This window comes from Chionomys nivalis, chromosome 7, assembly GCF_950005125.1.
Source record: "Chionomys nivalis chromosome 7, mChiNiv1.1, whole genome shotgun sequence".
Lineage (NCBI taxonomy): Eukaryota > Metazoa > Chordata > Mammalia > Rodentia > Cricetidae > Chionomys > Chionomys nivalis.
In genome coordinates, this window is record NC_080092.1 from 16,082,481 (window position 1) to 16,105,679 (window position 23,199).

The 23,199-nt window shown below is 42.3% G+C and overlaps 1 protein-coding gene across 1 annotated transcript in view; it reads left to right on the forward strand.

Moving 5' to 3' along the window:
• Window positions 1-23,199, forward strand: part of Fbxw11 (F-box and WD repeat domain containing 11) — a 104,950-nt gene that overhangs the window by 21,847 nt on the left and 59,904 nt on the right. The window contains exon 2 of the mRNA XM_057774413.1: window positions 17,400-17,501. Coding sequence (XP_057630396.1) covers window positions 17,400-17,501 — 102 coding nt within the window. The remainder of the gene's footprint in view (window positions 1-17,399; window positions 17,502-23,199) is intronic.

Here is a 23,199-nt window from a genome sequence, read left to right on the forward strand (position 1 = left end):
GTGAGTGCAGGTGCCTGTTGTCCCTCATGTTTCTTATGAGACAGGGTATAGCTATGTAGCTTGGGCTGACCTTGAACTTATGAAACAGTCTTTGCCTTGACCTCTCAAGGGTTAGGGTTACAGGTATGTGGCAAGGGTGTGTGATATCTCTGAGGAAGGATGAGTAAGTATTCCCTGGGCTTGCTTTGTACAGCTCGAGTGAAGGGACTGAGATAGATGATATAATACCGTGCAAAGGCAGAGTATAACTAAATCTTGGGCTTCTTTTAGGTCACAAGTTACAGACTAGTCTTCATATAGGCAGGACTCCACGGACAATCTTAATCTGATTTGCCCAGATTTTAGGGTTGGGACTTTGCATGTCAAAACATCCATTTCTGGTTTTGTGTGAAAACTGGAGCTTAGTAGTTATTGGCTTTTTGAATCATAACTTAGACTTTCCTGTCTACTGTTGCCCGTCAAGCTCTCTTCATGTTATCTGCTGATGCATTTGAGCTTGTGATTCCTACATGGACCAGAAGATATGTGTGGTTGATGTGGATTATGGAAGTTTGACACTGCAGCATCTGTGCTTTACAGGATCATTCTCGCAGTCTGTTCAGAGGCTGCATTGAAACAAGAAAAGTTGGAGCAACTAATAGACTGTTGTATTATTTCAGGGGATAAATGACAAGCTAGTATCAGATGGTGGAAGAGGAGGCAATGAGTCATTTTAGATATAGACTGGATAAAGTGTTTGGATAGATATGAGCATGATTTGCCTATTAGTTGACAAAAGAATGTAATTCTTACGTTAAAAAAAAGACGTACTGTTTGTATGGGAGAGTGTGGAGATGGCCACAGTGTGCTTGGAGGTTCCCTCCTTCTAGTGTATTGAGGTTGATTCTCCTGCCTCTGTCTCCCATCTCACCATAGGAGTGATATAATTACCATTGTAGTTCAGTCACCACAGCCAGCTCTTTACATGAGTTCAAGGATTGAACTTAGGTCCTGAGGGTCACACGGCAAGTACAGTGTTTTTTACCCACTGAACCATTTTGCCAGACCTGTGAGTCCTTCCTTCCTTTCTTTTTAATAATTTACTTAACTTTATTTTATGTGCATGAAAGTATCAGATCCCCTGGAACTGGAGTTATAGACAGCTATGAGTTGCTATATTGGTGCTGGGAACCTCTGAGCCATCTCTCCAGCACCAGGACTTTATATTTTAAAGAGTTTTAAGAACTCACAGGTCTGGGGAGGCGGGGGGCTGGAGAGATGGTGAGCTGTTAAGAGCACTGGCTGTTCTTTCAGAGGACACAAGTTCAATTCCCAGCACCAATATAGCAACTCATAGCTGTCTATAACTCCAGTTTCAGGGGATCTGAGACCTGTGAGTTCTTAAAACTCTTTAAAATATAAAGTCCTGGGGCTGGAGAGATGGCTCAGAGGTTAAGAGCATTGCCTGCTCTTCCAAAGGTCCTGAGTTCAATTCCCAGCAACCATATGGTGGCTCACAACCATCTGTAATGGGGTCTGGTGCCCTCTTCTGGCCTGCAGGCATACATGGAAGGAATGCTCTGTATACATAATAAATAAATATTTAAAAAAATAAAATATAAAGTCCTGGGATTGAAGATTTAGCTCAGTAGTAGTGTCAGCTCTTGCCTAAATGGGCAAGGCTCTGAGCTCAGTTCTCAGCACTGCAAACAAAACAAAAACAGCTTTAAAATGCTTTTTACAGCTAAGATACTTATGTTCACTGATTACATGCTTGAAATTGGCCATTTGCTTTTTATAATCTGTATGTTGTCACTGTGTAAAGTTAATTCTGTTAGTAGGTAGCAAAATATGTAGCCTCATCAAGACGGAGGCCTGTAACTAAGTGGTGGATCTCTTGCCTAGTGTGTCCACTGCCTTGCGTTTGAGTCCCAACACTGCCTAGAAAAGTGTAATTTCTTTATGGGTTGTACTTTGGAAATCTGTGCATAGATATTTATCTTGTTATTCTTTCTGTAACATTTTTAACTGTGTTAAAAAGTTTAGATTCTAGTAGTTTTTCAAATAACCTAAGCTTCCTACAACCTCTCTTACATATACTAAGAATACCATCTCAAGACCATTCGTATTGTTAGTGCCGTGTCAGAAGTCCTTCTTGTCTGAGCGGGTGCATTGGCATCGCAGACACTCTGAGGGACACTCTTGGGAAACAAAGTTGTAGGAAGTGAACAGTGATAGATTAAAACGTTTATGTGCATGTGTGTGACTACTAATGCCGATTGTATGTAGCTTATACACAATTAAACTATGAATTTCCACCTAAGTATATAACACATACTATGACTGCTATTCAGGACATGGTAAAAATATTTCCAAAGCCCTTGAAGTTACCGCTGCCAGCCAACTCTCCCAAAGGTATAGGCTAGCTGTGCCTCTTTTTCAGTCTTACGTTCATGTTCTCTGCCCATCATTATGTCTGTGAAATTCTCCTGGTTTGTGCATCTGTAATTTGTCCCTCATGCATTTCCTATTTCTTGTTCATTGCTCTTTTTACTAGGTGCCTGGACTAGCTGGTTACTGAGTACTCGGCTGTTGATAAATAGGAGTTGCTTCCAATGTGTGACTGTCCCTGTGGATAACACTTTTTTTGTTGTTGTTGTTTTGTTTGTTTTTTGTTTTGTTTTGGTTTTTTGGGACAAGGTTTCTCTGCATAGTCCTGGTCATCCTGGAACTTTCTCTGTAGACCAGGCTGGCATCTAACTCAGAGATCCGATTGCCTCTGCCTCCTGAGTACTGGGATTAAAGGCGTGTGCCACCACTGCCCGACTGATAACACTTCTAACTAGATAGAATTCCATGTTTCTTTTGGGTATACTAGGGAACTTAGGTAAGACAGTTGAGATAGAAGGATTGGGTTGTGGGTAAGCATATGTGGGCAGAGGTGATTCGGTTTAAGCTTTCATCCCTATGTTAGATTCCATTATCATGTGTCACTTGATGGTTTGCCAGGCTTTGTCAGTCAGCCTAATGGTTGTGTGCTGGTATTGTAGTGTTTATTTGCTTTTTATTTAATTAACTTATTAGAATTAGTGTTCAGTTAAATGTACTACTTATTAAGCTGGGCGGTGGTGACGCACGCCTTTAATCCCAGCACTCGGGAGGCAGAGGCAGGCGGATCTCTGTGAGTTCGAGGCCAGCCTGGTCTACAAGAGCTAGTTCCAGGACAGGAACCAAAAAAGCTACGGAGAAAACCTGTCTCGAAAAAAAAAATCCCAAAAAAAAAGTACTACTTATTTTAGATGTAGTGTTTGAGTTTTCAGAACTACATATGCTCATGTAACCACCACCATAATCAATATATTGTTTATTTCCATACTTTCAAAAACCTCCCTCCCTTACATTCCTTTGCAATCATTAACCCCCCCACTCCCCACCCCCCCACAGTGTCCGGTTTTCTCTAACTGTTGGTTAATTCAGTCTGTTCTGGAATTTCACATGGATAGAGTCATAAAACATTGTATCCACTGCTTTTTTTGTTCAGCATGACTTTGTGTGTGTGTTGTTTAGTGTGAATGAATGAGTGGATACGTAGGGACATATACATGTGCAGGTGTGTACCTGGAGGCCAGAAGTGGATGTTTGATCTTCTTGGCGTTGAAGTTACAGGCATTTGTGGGATGCCTAGCTCATTATGTGGGTGCTGGAATCGGAACCGTGGCCCTCTTGATTATGCAGCAAGTGTTTTTTTTCCCCCTGCTAAGAGCTATCTCTCCAGCTCCAAGAATTGTTCTTGTTCTAGACGATTTGTGTTGCTTGATTTTGGGAATAAGTGAGTGAACATTTATTTAGACTTCTTTTGAGGATGTTTGTTTCCAGGTGGAGATGTACTTACGGGTGGAATTGTTGGCACAGTGCGAATTCAGTGACAGAAAAAATGAAACACAAAACCCTTTTTCTGCTCTCTCTCTCTCTTTCAATTCTGAGACACAGTCTATGCATAGCCCCAGCTGTCCTGGAACTAACTCTGTAGACCAGGCTGGCTGCTAGCCTTTAACTCAGAGGTCCACCTGCCTCTGCCTCTGGGATCAAAGGTATGGTGGCCAATCTCTACATTCTTGTGACACTGGGTGTGGAGAGATGGTTACTCTTCCAGAGGTCCTGGGTTCAATTCCCATCACCCACATGGCAGCTCATAACTGTCTGTAACTCCAGTTCCAGGGGATGTGATACCCTCACTCCAATGCACATAAAATAAAGTTAAATAAATTAAAAAAAGGAGTTGTGATACCGATTATTTTGGCTTCTTTGTACATCAGCCATTCTCCAGTTCTTTGCATATTTCTACTGGGCATCCTGCCATTCAGTTCAGCACAGAAGATCCCAGATTACCTCTACTTTGGACAGCAGTGCCAGCTGTGGGTTGTGACCTCTTTACACTTTGGGAGTTTCCATGACCTCTTCCTCATGTTCAGTAATGTACTACAATGGCTCAGGGAATTTAGGAATTCAGGGTTTATAAGATTTGGTTATTTTTATTTTGCAAGTATCGAGTATGTGTGTAGTATCTGAGGTGGCCAGAGGGCGGCAGAGCCTATGGAGCTAGAGTTACAGACAGTATTGAGCTGCTGTATGGGTTCTGGGAATTGAACCCAGGTCCTCTGGAAGAACAGCTAGGGCCCCTAATCTCTGAGCCATAGCTTTAGTCTATGAAAGGATTTCATAAAGGATACAAACGAATGATCAGGTCAGGAGGTATCAGAGGTGGTTGTTCTGGCAACTCCCCTACCCCTACTGAGAGTGAGCTTACTCACATAAGCTCAGGTCTGGCTGAAAGGGCTGCTCATGGACAGTAAGTCATCTTCTGTCCGTCCTTTGCACTCAGGGAATTGTGAGTTTTAGAAGCCATTGTTTCTGGAAGGGGGCAGAGGATATAGCAGAGAATCAGGGATGAAACATATTTTTTTTTTTTTTATACCACAAGGTACATGTGTAGTTAGAATGTAGAAAAATAACCTTAGGTCTTTCCCAGAGCAGGAGGATATGCTTTTACTTCTCTGGCAACATATGAACATGTCATTGGCTTTACGTTCTTGTGAGCATTTGTTGTTGTCCTCTTTAATTCTGCTAACCTGTGGTTTGACCTACAGCGACTAGTGATGCCAGTCAGCTCTTGAGCTCATTTGACTGCTTACAGAATGTGTAAGAGTTGTGCCAGTTCACACTTTTCATCTTAGTGCTTGGGAGGCAGAGGCAGAGGCTGGTGGATCTCTGGATTTGACGAGGCCAGCCTGGTCTACAAAAGCGAGTTTTAAGACAGCCAGGGGTACACAGAGAAACAAAAAACAAAACAAAAAATTGAGCTTGTGAAAGGACAAAATCCCACCAAATTAACTCTAGAGTCTTGATTGGTTTTCTTTTGTGTTTCTAGGATCAGGCTACACTTCACGTCTACATTTGGGTAGTGTTTAGTGAGTGAGTGGGGGAGGAGGTTTGTTTTGTGGTGAGAAGGCCAAAGCAGTTGGTCATATCAGAGTTGTTTTCTGTGTGCAGGGAAGTGAATAATAGGAAAACAGCTGGTGTGTTAATACCAGGTCACTTCAGGCTATGTTAGGGATAGACGATTAAAGATTAGAGCTGACATGGAACCTTTGTCAAGCCAGTTGACCTCTTTGGGAAGCTTGTGTATTGCTCTCCCCAAAACCTGGGAAGGTAAGATAACTTAATTTGGTTACATGGAACGTTAGCATAGGTGACTCCATATTGATTTTTAGTCTGATCTGGTGTGGTCCAGTGCAAGAGTGTAGTTCCCAACAGTGGCCTCCTATAATTTTTACTTAAACTTTATATTTTCTTTACAGAAGTATCTATGTGTTTTAGAAAAAAATATAAACAATATGAAGCAAGAAATAAAACCCTCCAAAGCTCCCTTGATGACTGCTATACTGCTTTCAGTGCGCTCTGGTGTTTTTTGAATGCTGTACCCTAAGTTCTTTCTAAGTAAGTGATCATTGACACCACATAGAACTTCTAAATGAAAATCTACAGTTTACGTATGGTGGGTATGTATTGTTTTTGGCTAGGTCAGTCATAATAAACTTGCATTAATGACAATAGGTAATAATTAGTCCTATAATATTTTTAAGTCTCTTTTAAAATTATTTAATGTGTATGTGCCTGAGTGTGTGGATGTGCCCCATGAGCAAGCAGTGCCTACGGAGACCAAAAGGGGGCATGATCTCCTGGATCTAGGATTGGAAGGCAGTTCTGAGCCATCTGATGTGGATGCTGGGAACTGGAACCTGGTTCCTTTGCAAGAGCAACAAGGTCACTTCCTGCTGAGTGTCTCTCCAGCCCAAGACATTTAGTTTGCTTTTAAATATTTTCCTTTTTTGCAGTTCACAAATGTAATGACTTAGTAGCACTTAGACCGTAGTATATGTTAAAAGGACTTACCTGATTACAGTTATATGTCATGCAAGGAGGATACAACCTGAGTGAGTAGGAGAAAGAAACTAAGGTCACCACTAAGGTGAAATTAGAACCCAGACAGGGTTGGCTGTCAGAGAAGGGCCAGCTTGTGCTCTGTCAGCAGTACTTCATATCTTAAATGCTCAATACCCTTTCTCTTAGGACACTGGCTTATTTGCATCAGTGGTTGGTAGCCTCATGGCCGTAAGGATGTAGGTCTTGTTGCTCAGTGTGGGTTCCAAGGGTCTTTGGGAAGTGTGGGCTCCTCTTCTCTGTTGTGCTTTTGTAATCATTTTACAGTTTGGATTCTTCAGTCTCTCACTGCCTTTTCCTGCTCTGGTGTCTGCAGTTCTAGCAGGGATGGGATATTTTAAGCCCTTTAGTTTTATAATGTCAGCAAATTTAATGACTCTATAGGGAGGGAAATAGAGGATTTAAGACTGTTTCAGCTGCAGAATACCCGCTTTGTTTTTTTTATTTTATTTTTGATTTTTTAGTTAATTTTTTTTTTTTTTTTGAGATAGGGTTCTATGGCTGTGATTTCCTGCCTGTGTGCCTGGATTACAGGTGTGCACCTCTACAGCAGGTTCTCTTGTTTGCACTAAATAGTAAAAGTGTGTTACAATTTTCCAGTTGAAAGTCATAGAAAAGTCAAAACTACTTAAAGTCCAAAAGGGGAATTTATAATCTTAGGAGAAACGTATATGTGGATCCAGGTTGGGCGAGGCTGCTTTCGCGGCACTGTTCTCACCTCTGCTGCCCAGCTCAGTGGGGCAGACATTGCTCTTCTGTCTCCCACACAAAGCTTCCGATTTGACCTTGGAGTGTGTGAGCAGTCACTGTGACTAGAAGATGTGGCAAAAAACTATGGCTGCTCCCTGAGCCTCGTGGTCAGGCTTTTACGTTACCTGTAGACTTTCCTTATTTTTCATGATCATTGGTATTTTGCCTGCATGTGTGTCTGTCTGTTGGATCCCCTGCAACCAGCATGTTGTGGCTGCCACATGTCTACTAAGAATTGAACTTGGGTGTTCTGGAAGAGCAGCCAGTGCTCTTGAGCTGATTAGCGGTCTTTTCAGCCTGTCCTGTGGACTTCTCTAGAGTTGGCTTGCTGATTATTTGCTCACTCACCAGGTATTTATTGAGCTTCTATTGTATAAGGGTATTGTAACTGAGAACACCAAGATATACGTTGGTTTATTGTCTTGCCAATTGCTTATAATCTGTTTTAGTTCTTGTTATAAAATACTTAGTTATAACAAGTAAGTATAGTTTTTGAGGAGAAAATGAGTAACTTCTAGTCATTTCCTGTTATAGTTAAACTAGTTTTTGACTTTATTTGATATCTCTGTCTCTGTCTCTCTCTGTTACTTTTTTAAATTGAGAACGGGTTTCTCTGTGTAGCTCTGGCTGTCCTGGAGTTCTCTCTGTAGATATTCTGATCCTGAACTCAGAGATCCACCTGCCTCTGCCTTCCGAGTGCCAGGATAAAAGGTGTGCGCTGCCACAGCCTGGCTGATATTTTCAAAGAGGCAGTAATTTATCTTCTTTGCCTCTTGTCCTCACTCCCAACTGTGGGTAGCTGTTCCTTTTTCTACAGGTTCCATGTGCACATGGATGGAGGTCGGAAGTCAGTCCTGTTGTCTTTTCTTGGATGTTGTCCACCTAGGTTTTTGAGACAGTATCTCTCATGGCCTGAAACTTGATGAGGCTAGGCAGACTGGTCAGGGAGCCCCAAGAACTAGCCTATCTCTGCCTCCTCAACTTTGGGGTGACAGTTGCACACTATCGCCCATAACTCCTCCCCTCAAATATGGGTCAAACTCAAGTCCTCGTGCTTGAAGTCAAGCAGTTTATTGACTAAGCTAATTCCCCAGCTCCCTTCTAGCACCCTTTATAAAAGTTAGCATGTGTGTGGTTGTGTGCGTATGTGTGTGCATGTGTGAGCCAGGGCCAGAGGACAATCAATCTTGGGTGGCATCCTCAGGAAGCTTGTCTGTCATTCTCGAGACAGGATCTCTTACTGGCTTGGGGCTCATCAAGTAGACTAGACTGGCTGGCTGACAAGCCCAAGTGTCCTTTAGTCTCTGTCTCCCTAGCACTGAGGTTACAAACTGTGTCACCATGCCTGGCATTTTTACTTGGGTTCTCAGGATTGAATTTAGGTCCTTCTGCCTGTAAAGCAAGCATATCACTGACTGAGCCATGCCCCAGCCCTCGTCCAACAGATTCCTAATTCACCACTTAAATGTTGTGTGGCTCATAAGTTGTTCTGTATGGCACAGGCTGAGCTAGAACTTGCAGTCCTCCTGCTCCTGCCTTCTGGTTACTGGGGTTACAGGTGCACCATCATTCAGTGTGCTTAGTTATTGGACAATTCATTATGTTGGTGACATCTGTGTTAATGGTTTGTGGTATTTTAATTATTTGCTATAAGCTATAAGCTAAGTCAGTCACAGAATTATTGTAGCAGTGGTGCTAAGAGGGTTTTCAGCGAGTTGCTTGGCATCCGGTATCTCTGAAAGTTATACAAGGCCTTTCCATGGCTTTTCGGCTTCCTCTGTGGGAGAGCAGTGTTGCAGTGCATCCACACCTGCAATTCACTTCTTAGCCTTTAGGCTGACTTTGCTGTCGTCTGCTGTAAGGTTGTGTGCTTTGGATAGCTACATATATTAACAGCCTAAGGCTGGAAATGTAGAGGACTTGGCTGGAAAAGCAGTGTAAGGATGTGAACACAATGGTTATAAAGGGCCTTTTGGCTTCAGCATTCAGTGAAATCCCTGACTTCAAGTCCTGAGCAGTCTCCTTTACCTGGTTACCTGCAGGAAGCAGACAGGAGAGGACTCACAACTAACCCAGGAATGTCTAACTGAGCCAGACTGAAAGATGAGCTCAGTTGTTCTGGATGCCTAGTCGACTGTTAAAGCACACGGCTTTCTTCTAACATTTGAGGTGTGTCGACAGTAGCTATGTGGGAAAGATCAAGTGTAAGGTCAACTATAGCATGGACCAGTGAGATGGTTCAGGGAGCCAACGTGGAGTTCTGAGAATCAAGTTTCATCCTGAGACCCACAGGTTGGAAAGAAGGAGCCCACTCCCTTAGGTTATTTTCTGACTTCCACACAGTTGTCATGTGCACAAAATAAATCAGTACAAATAATAAATTTTTTAAAATTAAGGGCTAATAAAGCATGCCCCATGGTAGCCAACCTTATATTTCCTCACTTCTGAGTTCTTGAAGAAGCAGGATTTTGATCAGCACTGCTGTTTCTGTTGTCTGTGAAAATGTGAACATTGAGGCCCTATCATTGGAGTGTGTTTATTTTGGGGGAGGGGAGACTGGTTAATCAATCCTGAAAGTTATTAATGTTTAGAGATAGCAGACACATTTTTAGATGGTGTTAAGGTTTAATTCCAAGGTTGCTAGCAGAATCTAAAGTTTAGTTTCATTTGGGTTTTTATTGTCCTTGTGTGCGCGCGCGCACAATCTCCCTTTCACCTAGACTGTCTGGGAACTAACTGTGTTGTAGCTCAGAAAGCACGACCATCCTGCCTTTGGGAGCGGGGTTATAGGCATGAGCCCCATGCCCAGCTCACTTTCCATGTTAAGCACTGGTTCATAACTGCATGGACAGGAATCCTGTTAGACAGCGAAAGCTTGGGACAGTTTTGCAGTTAGTCTACAAAGGAGTTTTCAGCTACCAACTAATTTTAGTGCTAAGACAGTGAGATGAGGCTTGTTTACAGCATTTTGTCCTGTAAGGAGTTAGCCACATTTTTCCCTTTAATAAACTGAAACATAATAGTTTTATTTGCATAAATAGTTTTTAATACCAGAATATTTGGTTTTATGGTTTCTTAAAATGTTTGCCAAAACATTTAGTATACTGACCGGAACAACAAATATTTCTAAGTAGATAAGCAGCTTAAAGTGTAAAAGTTAATTGTCTTCAAACATTTTCCTGAAATAGTTCTCCTAGAGAATCCGAGAGTATGTATCACATGGGAAAGTTTCTGACTTCCCATATGTTCTGTTGTTCTATATAAAACATGATACATTTTGCACTCTCTTACATGAAAACTTGGTATGCTAGAAGGCAGTTAGAATCTTATGTAGACATTTCCAAAGACTCTTGAAGTTCTTGGTTTGTGGGGTAGAAGGACCTGGGATGGACGAAGCTTGCACCTCTACCTGGAGTGGGATAGGAGTCCATTTTCTGTTGTGGTGACGTAGTACTAAAGCTGGGTGCTTACAAAGAAGAGAGGCTGTGTAGGTAACAGTTTTGGAGGCTGACAGTCAGGAGCTGCTGCTCTGGACTGGTTTGGTTTCCAGTGAGGATCTTGTACAGATGTGTTTAGAATGGCAGGAGTTCATTCAGAAGAGATCACTAGTCAGGGGTAGCTTTTGCTCGTTCTATAGCAACATCCTCTCTTGGGAATCAACTGAGAGCCCATGTGATCAGGCTCCCTGTGACCTAACCACCTACTACATCCACCCCCTCATAGTGCTGTGAGGCTGGGGCACAGGAACTCTGAGGGCACAAACCACTAAGCCATAGCCAATGGGAAGAAAGGAAGTAGCTGATGATGGCTTTTCTCGGTTTCTAGGTCAAACATGACAAACAAGACACTGCTTCGTCCTGTTGGCTGGACGTCCCTGTGGTGTAGAGCGTGTAGAGTGTGGGCTGCCACACTACAGTTCTCTTCCTCTTAGACGGAGACCGGCTTTCTGACTGAAACTCAGTTATCTGGTAGTCATAGGTGGAAGCTACAGTAATGTCTTTGCCAACTAGTAGTGTGGCCAGACTCTGACAGCTGTTTATTCCCATCTGCTTGTCATCTTCATTGAATGTCAGTGACCTACAGTCAAGGGACAGGTTGCTGTGGTTAGATCCCCAAGTGAGGACGGAAAGGCCAGTGTTGCATGTATGTGACTGATTGAAAGAATCAAATAAAAATAATTGCATCGTATTCTGAATATTTTATATGTATTAAAATGGGATCATAACTGTAAGTCCTGAGTTTTTGCCTTTATTCACATAAAGATTTTCGGATTACTTGTATGGAATTTTTCTATGAACGCCTGAATAGGCTTCATCTGGTTGGTCCTATGTTTCAGAAACAGGATTTTCTTATGAGTAATCCGCAGCTTATTGATTGGTCTTTGTTGCTGGAGTTTTCTTTGCTATTATGAATAATGATTTGATCTGATGGACATCATTGTGTTCCTAGATGTCTGTTTTTTCTCCTTAATACAGTATCCTCCTTGTAAACTGATGAGTCAGTGATCCACATGCTCTCAGACTCTGACTCCACGTTGTGTAGTCGCTCCTCAGATTATGTCAGTTACTCAGCTACACCCTATTAGGACTAGAGCTGAGCAGCAGATTGATCACATTTGAATTACCCAGGGGGATGTGCCACTTTGGAAAGTTTCATAGGAGTGTAAATTAGAAAAGGAAGCTCTTGTAGCAACCTTAAACTCTGTGCTACTTAAAGGAAAAGAAGGGTTGGGGCATAGGTCATTGACAGGTACTTTCCTAGCATGCGTAAGGCTTGGGTTCATTTCCTATCACTATAAAATTAATAAACAAACAAATAGCTGAGAAAAAAGGGAAGGGAGAATTAGTTATCCTTTATCCCTCCCTCTTCCAGAGATGTCCATCCAGATCATGATGGTTTGTGAGCTTTGGGTTTGAGTGTCTTATCCTGGATCATCGTTCAGAACTGAGAGAATAGTGGATAAGAGTAAGTTGGGTTCTGACTTTGAGTTCTAACCCTATCACTGTTTGGCCTTGTTTGAATCTCTAAAACTCAGCAAGTAGTAAATTTTTATTTTCCTTATTTTGTTCTTTCTCTTCCCTTCTACCCTTACTCCTTGTCATTTTGTTTCCTTATTGTATATCTCAGCGTGAAAATAATACGGTGTATGTCAGTGATAAGTAAGTGTGTAATTCTAAAGTACACTTGCTAAGAGTTAAATATGAACTGTCGTGGTCACATGACACATGTTATTGTCCACTTTTCTTTTAACAAAATGTCATTAAATTTGAAAGATTGTTACACATGAAGGTATGTGTCAATATCCTAATTTTTTAAAGTGTGGAAAATTCAATTAAATTGTGAATTAATAATATTATTACTATTTGTGTGTGTGCATGAGTGTATGTGCACATGCACACATGTGTATCTGTGCGTGTGAGTGGTACGTGAAGTAACCGGTAGTCAGAGGACAGCTCTGGGGAGTGCGTTCTCTACTTCCAGTGTGCAGCCTGAAGGCTGGACTCTGGTTACCAGGCTTTATTTTAAAAACAATAGTTATTTTGTTGAATGTTTGATGTATCTATTGTTTTGTTTCTTTTTGTTTTGGGGACAGGGTTTCTCTGTGTGGCCCTGGCTGTCTTGGAAATCATTCTGCAGACCTCACAGAGATTCACCTGCCTCTGTCTCCTGAGTGTTGTGATTAGGAGTGCGCCCCACTGTCCTTCTGTTTGCTGTGACTTACAGGAGAGAGCCTAGCACATGTCTCTCTTACTTCCTTTAATAAACTTTCTCCTTTTGAAAAATGCCAAAAAAGCTATTATTCCTGTCTTCTATCATCTTTTCAAGTGTTTACCAGCTGATGACGAATGTGACAGAATCAGTAAGCACCGTTGGCTTACTTGCCAGTCTTAATTATTTGAGTTTAGAGTTGGAAAATATACTCCTCCTAATCGTTTATTTGCCCATAATACCAGAACTTACTATGAATAATTACATCTTTTTATGAATATGAATAATCATAAATTAGAATCCTGGAGATTATAAGTTGGTAAATATGAAATTGTAATAAATGTATATTGGAGATTTGTGGCCCCCAGGATGGTCATTGTGAAAGTCTCTGGAGCTTGATGCTAAGGTCACAAGAAGAAAGGCTTGCCTGGTATTGTTGGTGCTTCAGTGACTAGACATATTTGTTAAGTTGGTAAATATGCCATTTGGGGAAAATTCCTTAGACCTAGTATGACAGTAGATAAAGATATTTCACTGTTACCTTAAAAAATATACAAGAAGGGAGGGAATAGTTATATTGTGAACATAACTGGTGAGAAGACATTTTTCTCTATTTAAAAATAATGACAACATGAGTTTCCAACCAAGTCCTAAAATTTAAATTAGAAATGTCATGAATTAATTACTGTTAAAATCCTAGTTGCATTTTTTTTTTTTTTTTTGGGTTTTTCGAGACAGGGTTTCTCTGTGGTTTTGGAGCCTGTCCTGGAACTAGCTCTTGTAGACCAGGCTGGTCTCGAACTCACAGAGATCCACCTGCCTCTGCCTCCCAAGTGCTGGGATTAAAGGCGTGCGCCACCACCGCCCGGCCCTAGTTGCATTTTATGTGATGTTCTTAGGTTAGTGAGTATAGAATTTCTGTTTTTGCCCATTTTCAAGTTGGACCTAGTACGTAGGGCAGCATGTGTGTGTGGACTTCATTATTACAGGTGCATGGGTTCCCTGCAGTGGCCTTTTCTGTTGGGTAAAGACTGTTTCCAGCAGTGTGTTTGGTCGGCTGTCTCCAGGATAATTGGGTGTGGGGATAGAGCACTTCTAATGCCTTTTAAATACTGCTGTCTTAACTCTCAACTTGACCTGGAAAATGGCAGGCCTGGGTGAGCTAAGAGTGAGATTTCTGACTGATGGTTTTGGCACTTGCTTTACAGCCCCAGGTGGGCGGTGCCTGGGAGCCTGCTGTCTCTGCAGCTCCTGTTCTCCGGCAGATCTGCCAGCTGGGGAGCTCCTATTCTAATTTAGGATTACTAGGATCATTCCAGCTCAGACCTAGCCCTGTGTGGTTTTAGACAAGAAAACTGCATCTCTTTAAACCCATTTTCCTGTTCCGAATATTGGGGAAAGTTCTGTGTGTAAGGATTGAAGTGGTGTTGAGTTGTGTTCAGCACAGTGAGGGACTGTCGCCTTTCAGGACACACTCCCACCATTCCTTTGCCTGCCGTGTCTACTGTGGATGATCCACTCCTGAAATAGATAATCAGCAAGGTCTTTAAAGGGTTTTCATTTTTTCCTGAATAGAGGTGGATGAGCTGGCACACAACCTATAGTTCTAGCACTGGGGAAACTCAGGTTGAAGGATCATGGGGTTGAGGCCAACCTAGGCTGCATAGTGAGATTCTGTCTTAATGAAATAAAAATGGAGCAAGTAAGATGATTTAGTAGGCAAAGGTTTTTGCTACTAGGCCTGATGACCTGGGAACCCCTTCAGCCACATGGAGGGTAAAAGGAGAGAATCAACTATTCTAAGCTGTCCTCTGACCTCTACGCCTGTGCCATGGCATGTGAGCACCCCCCTCCCACCCGATTAAAAATTACAGTAAAAGAAGCCAAAGTAAAGCCGGGTGGTGGTGGTGCACGCCTTTAATCCCAGCACTCGGGAGGCAGAGGCAGGCGGATCTCTGGGAGTTCGAGGCCAGCCTGGTCTACAAGAGCTAGTTCCGGGACAGGTACCAAAGCTACAGAGAAATCCTGTCTCGAAAAACCAAAAAAAAAAAAAAAAAAAAAAAAAAAAAGAAGAAGCCAAAGTAAGCAAACAAAAGTCTTTTCTGGAATACTTTTTAAAAGTTTTAAAGCAGGTTTGGGCCGGGCGGTGGTGGCGCACGCCTTTAATCCCAGCACTTGGGAGGCAGAGGCAGGTGAATCTCTGTGAGTTCGAGACCAGCCTGGTCTACAAGAGCTAGTTCCAGGACAGGCTCCAAAACCACAGAGAAACCCTGTCTCGAAAAAAAAAAAAAAAAAAAAAGCAGGTTTGGGGGTACAGTTCAGTGGGAGAATGCTTTCCTGGAACCCATGAGATTGTTTACTGAATATGAGGATTGATGACAAGCGAGCTTTGTTAATTTGGTGCTAGAGAATGCTGATCTGATCCTTACTCTGTTGCCTCGGATCTGTGTGATTCTGTGATTCCGCAAACTAAACACTCCAGAAAGAAACTTATATTTGTGTCTAGCTATTCTACCCAATTGAAGAACTCTTGCCTAGCATGTTCAAAGGTCTTGGGTTCAATCCCCAGGACTGCCAGTAAGGAAAAACAACAGCAAAAATGCCAAGAGAATCCTAAATTGAACTATTGAGGTCATTGGGAGTTTATTTAACTTAAATAATCCATGTAATGAACATGTGCTGTGGGTCTTTTTCTCTGAGCATACTCGGTGGCACAGTCGGATAGAACTAGTGTGTATAATAGTTTCTTTGAGTAGAGAACTTGCTGCCGTAGAGCCAGCCCACTTTCCTGAGAACCTTAGACAAGGTGTTTTAACAGATGTTACTGTAGAGATAGTGACCTGAGAATGACTGTGACGGTTGTAATAGGAGCAGGTCAGAGGAGCTTAATACATGGCAGCTACTTTCGTTGTGTTTTATAAAATGTGCTCAGGTCTTTCTGTGGTTTCTTCTCTATGTTGTGAAACTGTTGAGCAACAAGTTCTGTCCTGGAGCAGCAGACACTTCACCATTGTATTGGCCATGCTCAGCCTTTAATACTCAGGTTGGAAATGGGTGGTGTTTTCATTGCTTAAGAGGGTTGCACCGTTTCTTACACCATTTGCTTTCTTTGATTTTGTGTCCTGGATTCACATGCCTTTTCTAAATAACCCCAGTATTCTCTCCTTTATGTGCTGTAACTAGTAAGCAGGAAATGCTGGGTCCCAGGTCTATCTGATTTCAAGCAAAGCTCTTTTTGTTTATAATACACTTGTACTAATTGTAGAGCTTTTCCCAGTGTGAAACAAGGAGCCAGCAGGGAGGAACAAACACATGGCTTGTGTATAAGATTTGTGGAGTGTATGTGTTAATGTTTTTGCCACTAAATGAGTTGATCTTAAATTAAAATATTTATTAGTGCTGGGTGGTGGCGGCACACGCCTTTAATCCTAGCACTCGGGAGGCAGAGACAGATCGTTGAGTTTGATGCTAGTCTGGTCTACAGAGTGAGTTCCAGGACAGCCAGGGCTACACAGGAGGGAAATATATATAGTCTGGTAGTTACTATATTAGCTATCATATATGCTCATTTTCTCATTACATTTTCTAAGTTCCTTTGAAAGGAACAAGTTTTTTTTTGTTTGTTTGTTTTGTTTTGTTTTAAGGGTGGAATGGAGTCAGTGAGTTAAGCTTTTAATTCTTAGTTTTGTTGCCATGTTTGTAAAGTCCAGAATGAAAAGTTACAAGTCGCAGAACTCTCAAGTTTTTTCTCTGAGCATGCAGAGATGTTGATGCTAAAACAACTTGTGTTTCAAGTAGTTTTAATTGCCTGTATCACTTCCCTTTCTTGTTTCTTTGCCTCATTCTCTTAAGTCTCCTGCAATTTTACTTCATAGAAGTGTAAAACTGAATTCACACAATGAACGTTGGAGTCACCAAAGGTTTTCAGTAGAGGCATCCTGGTCTTATGAAAAGAATGTGCAATTTGGTAGCCAACAAACTGAACCTTAAAATCCTGGCTCTTCCCTCCTGTGCTGTGTGTTATTGTGTGAATTATTCAACAATGGAGTCTTCAGTTTTTTCTATTGTGGTGTTGGGGTAGGGCTGCATTCAGAAGGCTTGCTATCTTAGTTTCTTAAGCGATTGAGACTGTATGAGATAGACCAGAATTACACTCTCTGAGTGGTCATGCTCTACACTCAAACTCATGGTTCCCTCTAGTGGGTTTTCATTTAAGCATTCTGTCCCTCTTGATTCTGTTTACCGTATCTTGTGAAATGAGTGGTTTGGCAGCACAAAGTCCCTGCCCAGAAGACAGAAAGGGGCCCTGCTCCCCAGCGTTAGGAAATTTTCTCTCCCTGCCCTCTAAATTGCATGGGTGCTCCCCTGCCCCGACTAACCCTCAAGCTGCCCGTGTGAAGGAGTGACTTGTTGCGGCCTCTAACTGCTTCTTCTCTTCCTTCCTTTTTGTCATCCTGCAGTGTTCTGTGCCAAGGTCTTTGTGGCTAGGCTGCGCCAACCTGGTAGAGAGCATGTGCGCACTGAGTTGCCTGCAGAGCATGCCCAGTGTCAGATGTCTCCAGGTGCCTCTCTTCTTTCTTGTTGTAAATGTGTTTTTACGTATGCCATGAACATTTGTTGAAACTTGCAGTAGTGTGTTTAATCCAATGTTAAGTCTGCTAAATGTTCTGTGTAACCCTCTGCTCTCCTCCAGCCTGGACCCCATGAGGAGTACTAAGAGGGCCCTTCCAAGCTAACAGATCTCGAAGGGCCCTTTCTTGCTCCCCTCTTCTGCTCCTGCCTTTTAATTCCTCCCCCTTCAAAGTTGTGATTCTCATGTTTAATAGTTAAACCTTTGAACCACAAAACAGAATACTCTGATATCTCCCATTTGGCACCTTTAACAGTTTTGAGTTGGGAGGGTTTATAATTAAAATGATGATTTTTCTATTTTGAAACATCTTTTGGTTTGCCTTTTCTCCTCCATTCCAAAAAGGGCGGGGGGAGGGGAGATAATCACTAGTTAACACTATTCTTTAAACCCCAAATTGAGGTTTATAAAGACCACAGCTTTATTCTGCTGGGAACCATCAGTCTGAGCCAATTTCAAAAAAATGGCCAGCTCTGATACCTGTCCTCAGGGTCCACCCAGTTTTCCAGGCCAAGGCCGGCAGAGAATTCCACAGATAAAAGTAATATTGGGTGGGGCTGTTGGAGGGGTGGGAGTGGGGGTTGCTCAGGATAACACTGTTAGCAGGAGTGTGTAGTTGGTGACCTCTCCTGATGACTTTGGATAAAATCAAGGCCAAAACGATCATGGCTTTACCTGGGAAGCTCTATTTAGAGAGTGTGTTTAATTAAATGTGTCAGTAGCAGTATCAGCTTTTATTATTGCATAGTTCATACAATTTGGTATAGCTTTCTTTTCAAAGCAGCATTAAATTCCTGGTGTCCTGCTGATGCTGCCCAGATTTTAGGAAACAGTTATTGGGATATTGATGCCATGGATGATTTCACTGTTCTTTCTCAAGGCTTTCAGTTCCTGGGTACAGTCTTTAAATGGTGCTGAGGGTTTGGAAGGCAGAAGAAGTTTCTTTTATATTGATGTTGGGCTTATTTGTTTATTTGCTTATTACCAGCCTCTGAGTAGCACTGGTGTGGTAATTGACTGAAATTGCTATCTTTAGAAAATTGTGCTGGCACTTCATTAACTGCTAGCTGGGGTTTAGAGTTGGCATACATAGTTGTTAGGTTCTGTGGAAGAAGATAGGTCCCCAGTCTAGGATACAGAATCCAGTGTTTCACTCAGGCTCGTTGCCTTGAAAGGACCGACAGTATTGCAGTGCTCTCTCTCCTTAGTACCACGGAATGGGCATTTGCATTATAAAAGTCTGTCTCTTCAATGGGTCCTTGAGAGTTGCCCTTGGTTTGTAGTGGGCTGACCCAGTTTTAGCCAGAGCTGGCAGTACAAGTAGGGAAAGAATTGTACTTATGAAGTCTAAGTTATTAACTGGAGGTTTTCTTTGCTGTGTCAGTTAAAGTAACTACGCGGCATAAGGCACCAGTTAGTGTGTCGGTACTGGTGCTTTGGGTTCTCTGAGGTGCTAGGGAGGAAGTACGGGTCCTGAAAATGGGGACATACCTTCACAGTTCTTTAAAATCATCTTCCTCTGAGGGAAAAAAATGAAATGTTGCCTTCATAGGACTTTGTTTCAGCGCTTGGAAGCAATACTGCTGTTAGATGCTCATAGGGAGTTTTGATTATTAAGCTTTTACTTTGACTAGCCTGTAATTGAGGGCATGCTGCTTAGTGAAATGAACCAAGGGCCTCACTGATTGGAGTTAGCAAATTATTATTTTGTTCCGTGTGAAAGTGAACCTGGAAGATTTCCTTCCTTTTCACTTATTGTTTTATGTATTATTATTGGCCACCATTTTTATTTATTTATTTATTTATTTATTTATTTATTTATTTATTTATTTATTTATTTATTAAATGTTACCGAAATGCAAACCAGGATTTTTTTAATTTATTTCTCAGAAGATTTACGTATGTATGTATTTATTTATTTACTATGTATACAGTGTTTGGCCTCCACGGATGCCTCCAAGCCAGAAGAGGGCCCCAGATCTCACTACAGATGGTTATGAGCCACCATGTGGGTGCTGGGAATTGAATTCAGGACCTCGGGAAAAGCAGATAGTGCTCTTAACCTCTAAGCCATCTCTCCAGCTCTGGTTACTATTTTAAACAACAACAACAAAAAATGTGTCTGTAGAGTTTTAATTTTTTCTTTAATTATTGTTTTAATTTTTGGTGGTGGAGATTGAACCCAGGGCCTTGTGTATACTGAGTAAGTGCTGTGTTGCTGAGCTGTACTTGGCCCTTGGTTCTGGATTTGCTCTCTGTATTGGAGCGGTGCTTTGCTGCCGTCTCCTGGCCGAAGCACCTGTTGATGTGCTGCTCTGGGTTTGTTCTGTTGCAAAGATGGCTCTCCTTGGTGCTGGATGCCTCAGCAGTCACTTAAAAAGGGCTCTAGAAGATAGAGTCTTGGTTGACTTTGCTTGGGCGCTGTAGAGGTCCGAAGTTGGCATGCTGGACCCAGCTTTCAGCCCATTGTCCTGTGTGGCTGTCTGTACTTTCCGATAAAGTGGGGTGAACATATTAATTGTGTTTAGGCTTAGTTTAGCTAGTACAGATTTTGCCAGTGGAGAAGAGGGTTAGCAGAATCTTTTACCAACGATATATACTTCACTATCTATCTACTAGGTTTATGACAGCCTTGTGAGCTGCAGGAGTTACTGTCCCATTTGCTCATGTGACAGTTGAGGCAGATGATGCAGCCAGCAGACTGAGGTGGGCACTGACCGCCTTTCTAAGGTCTGTAGGGCTGTGAAGTGCTGGGGCAGGTGTTTGAGATCAGTCTGCCTCTCTTCCCTCTTTACTTATTTTTTTTTTTTTTAATTTTTCTCTCTGGTTTTTTAGCATAGCTTCATTTGTGAAAATTGTAGTAATATATAATGTATGGTTTGTTTAGTCATTATTTATTTTAACATAAAAGAAAGAAGCCTGCTAAATTCAGACATTCCCTTTGCCAAAATGAATCCTCCTGAATCACTAGGAAGCCTGAGTGGGTTTCTGAGAGTTTCCTGCCCTGAGTGTGTCCTAGCATGCAATGCATGGGCTGTTCCAGTGTATAGATGAGAGGACAGATTTGTTTCCTGCTGTCAAGGAACTTACTGCAGTAAGCAGACCCACAAATGAAAATCCAGACTGAACTACAAATAAGAGAGAAGGGAAGGGGAGTGTTGGTGCAATAAAGCTCTGCAGTTAGCTAAACCTGTAAATGCTCTTAGGATTGGGTAACCAGTTTAAACTTGATCCCCTCTCCCCTGTTTAGAACAGTTGGTTGGAATGCCCGAGTATCTCCGAATCTAGCTGGGCTGAGTCAGTGTCCCAGCTTTGTCCAGTTGGTTCTTAGATCAGGTAATCCAAGAACACTGATTTGCCGAGTCTCTGCCATAATTAACACCGATGATCTTACCTTTTATTTTCACCTTCTTCTATGTGTTGTGACCTAGGAGTCTTGTTTGATTTATGGTGTTGAGGACTGAACCCCAGGCCTTACATGTGGACTAGGCAGGCATTCTCTCACTGAGTCATACCCTTTCCCTTCATTGGCTCCTCTGTGGAGAAATGATTGGGCTGCTGCTTTGTGTATGAAGTTAAAGAATTGGATTGATTTGCCTGAGGTTATATATTTATCTAACAGATCTGGGTTATGAACCTAGATTTGCACGGCTGCCCCAGACTACAGTGACAACTGCCTTCTTTAACTTGGCAACAGTCGTTTTAGAATTGAGACAAATTTCCCTTATTTTTAGTGTCAAAACTGAAAAGCTAAGAGTGGAATGCAGAGGCTCAGTGCAGTAGACTGATTATGGTCCTTAGGGTGGGAATGCTTGTTGGAAACAGCGAGCATCCCGAGCATCCCGGGATCAGTGCCTCCTTCCCAGCTGCCTTCGTGTTGGAACTCAGCGGGAAGCCTGAGGGCTGGGAATGCTCCTTTTCAACTGGCTGCAGCTTCTGATGGTGGGGCTGTAGGGAGTGAGGTGGCTGGGTAGCTGCAGTTGCTCTCCAGGCTGGTAAACCCAGATTTGTCCTCTTCTGCCTCCTTCAGCCCAGAGCACGTTCCCCTTTAAATGAAGGGAGGAAGGAAGGTAGTTCTTCACCCTGCATGGTTTTCACCGCTTAGGGGACAACACCAAAGGCCTGGTGTTGAAGGCCTGCTTCTGAGGGGGTGGAAAGCCACTCTTTCTGTGCTTGCTCTATTGAAGAAGAGACCGTTTTATTTGTAGTTCAGAGCCAGTTAAAGAGAATCTAGACCGAGCAGATGATGTGGCCCTTGTTTTCTTGTTCAGGTCCTGTGCTTCTGACCTGACAGTGACTTTTTCCTGTCTTTTTTTCCTGCTAAACATTGAAGAGTTGTGAGTTGTTATTTTTTTATGATTATTCATTGTACTTCAGGTCTAAAAATATGAAGACCTGGGATGACCTTTGGAATGTCCCAGTCTTTAAAAGTTTTATGAGCATTTAAAAAAATGACACTTTTTAAGCCAAACGTAGGTTGCACACGCCTATAGTCCCAGCCCTCAGGAGGCAGAAACAGGTGAATCGCTTTAATTTGAGGCCAGCCTCTACAGTGAAAGTTCCTGGATAGCCAAGGCTACACGGAGAGACTCTTGTCTTGAAAAACCAAAACAGACAAACAAATGAAAAACAAAACAAACAACAACAACAACAACAAAAAAACCCTCCAATTTCCTCCACCCCAGAAACAAACACAACAAACTATTTTTCCTTTCTGTAGGAAAATTTGCAAAATAAAAGTGCCCAGACTGGAGATGTAGCTGAATGATAGAACACTGCCTAGCAAGCCTTGGAGTAATTCTGAGTAGGTCAAAACAAAATAGATCCCTCCTCTCCCAAATCCATCAGTAGCTTCACTACCAGTCACCACCCAGGGGCTTTATTTCACCTGCAGCTGGCAGCTGGCAGTTCTCATGATGATGGCTGTGTTCCAATGTCCCATGGAGCCCAGTTTGATTTTGGGATCAACAGAGGTATAGAAAAGGCTGGGCATTTTGTCCTTGAACTGTTCCTTACCCAGTATACCTCTGGATTGATTTTTTTCTCCAGAGGGTTTTATTTGAAAACTTTCTTGCTGTGGAACTTCCTAAGTATATGCAGACATTTAACTTAATCCTGAGCCACCATTTTCTGGGACATTTTAAAGCAAATAAGATGTTGTAGCTGGGAAAAAAAGAAAGTTTGACAAATAACTGATTTCTGTCAGCATTTAAACATCTAAAGTATAGTTAAGAGTGATCAGGAACAATTGGTACTGAAGGCTGGAAAAGTCTCATATCATGATGGTGTGTTTTTATAATCTCAATACTGGGAGGCCAAGAAGTGTAGGAATGTGAGAAAATCTTGTTTTCCCTTCTTTTTCCCCATTGGTGCAAGGATTGAAAGAAGGGCCTGCCAGTGCTAAGCATGAGTGGCATCCCTGCCGCTGTCCTGGGGAAGCTGGGGCCATTAGGGAGTTTGAAGATAGCCTGGACTACCTAGACTCTAACTCAGAAAGTCCGGATAGTGCTGGCAAGATGCGAGGTAAAGAGCTTGTTTGCAAGCTTGAGGACCTGGGTTCTGTCCCTGGACCTACTTACATTTATAGAGAAAAGGCTGTCACCTCTGAATGTCTCTGCACTCAAAAATAG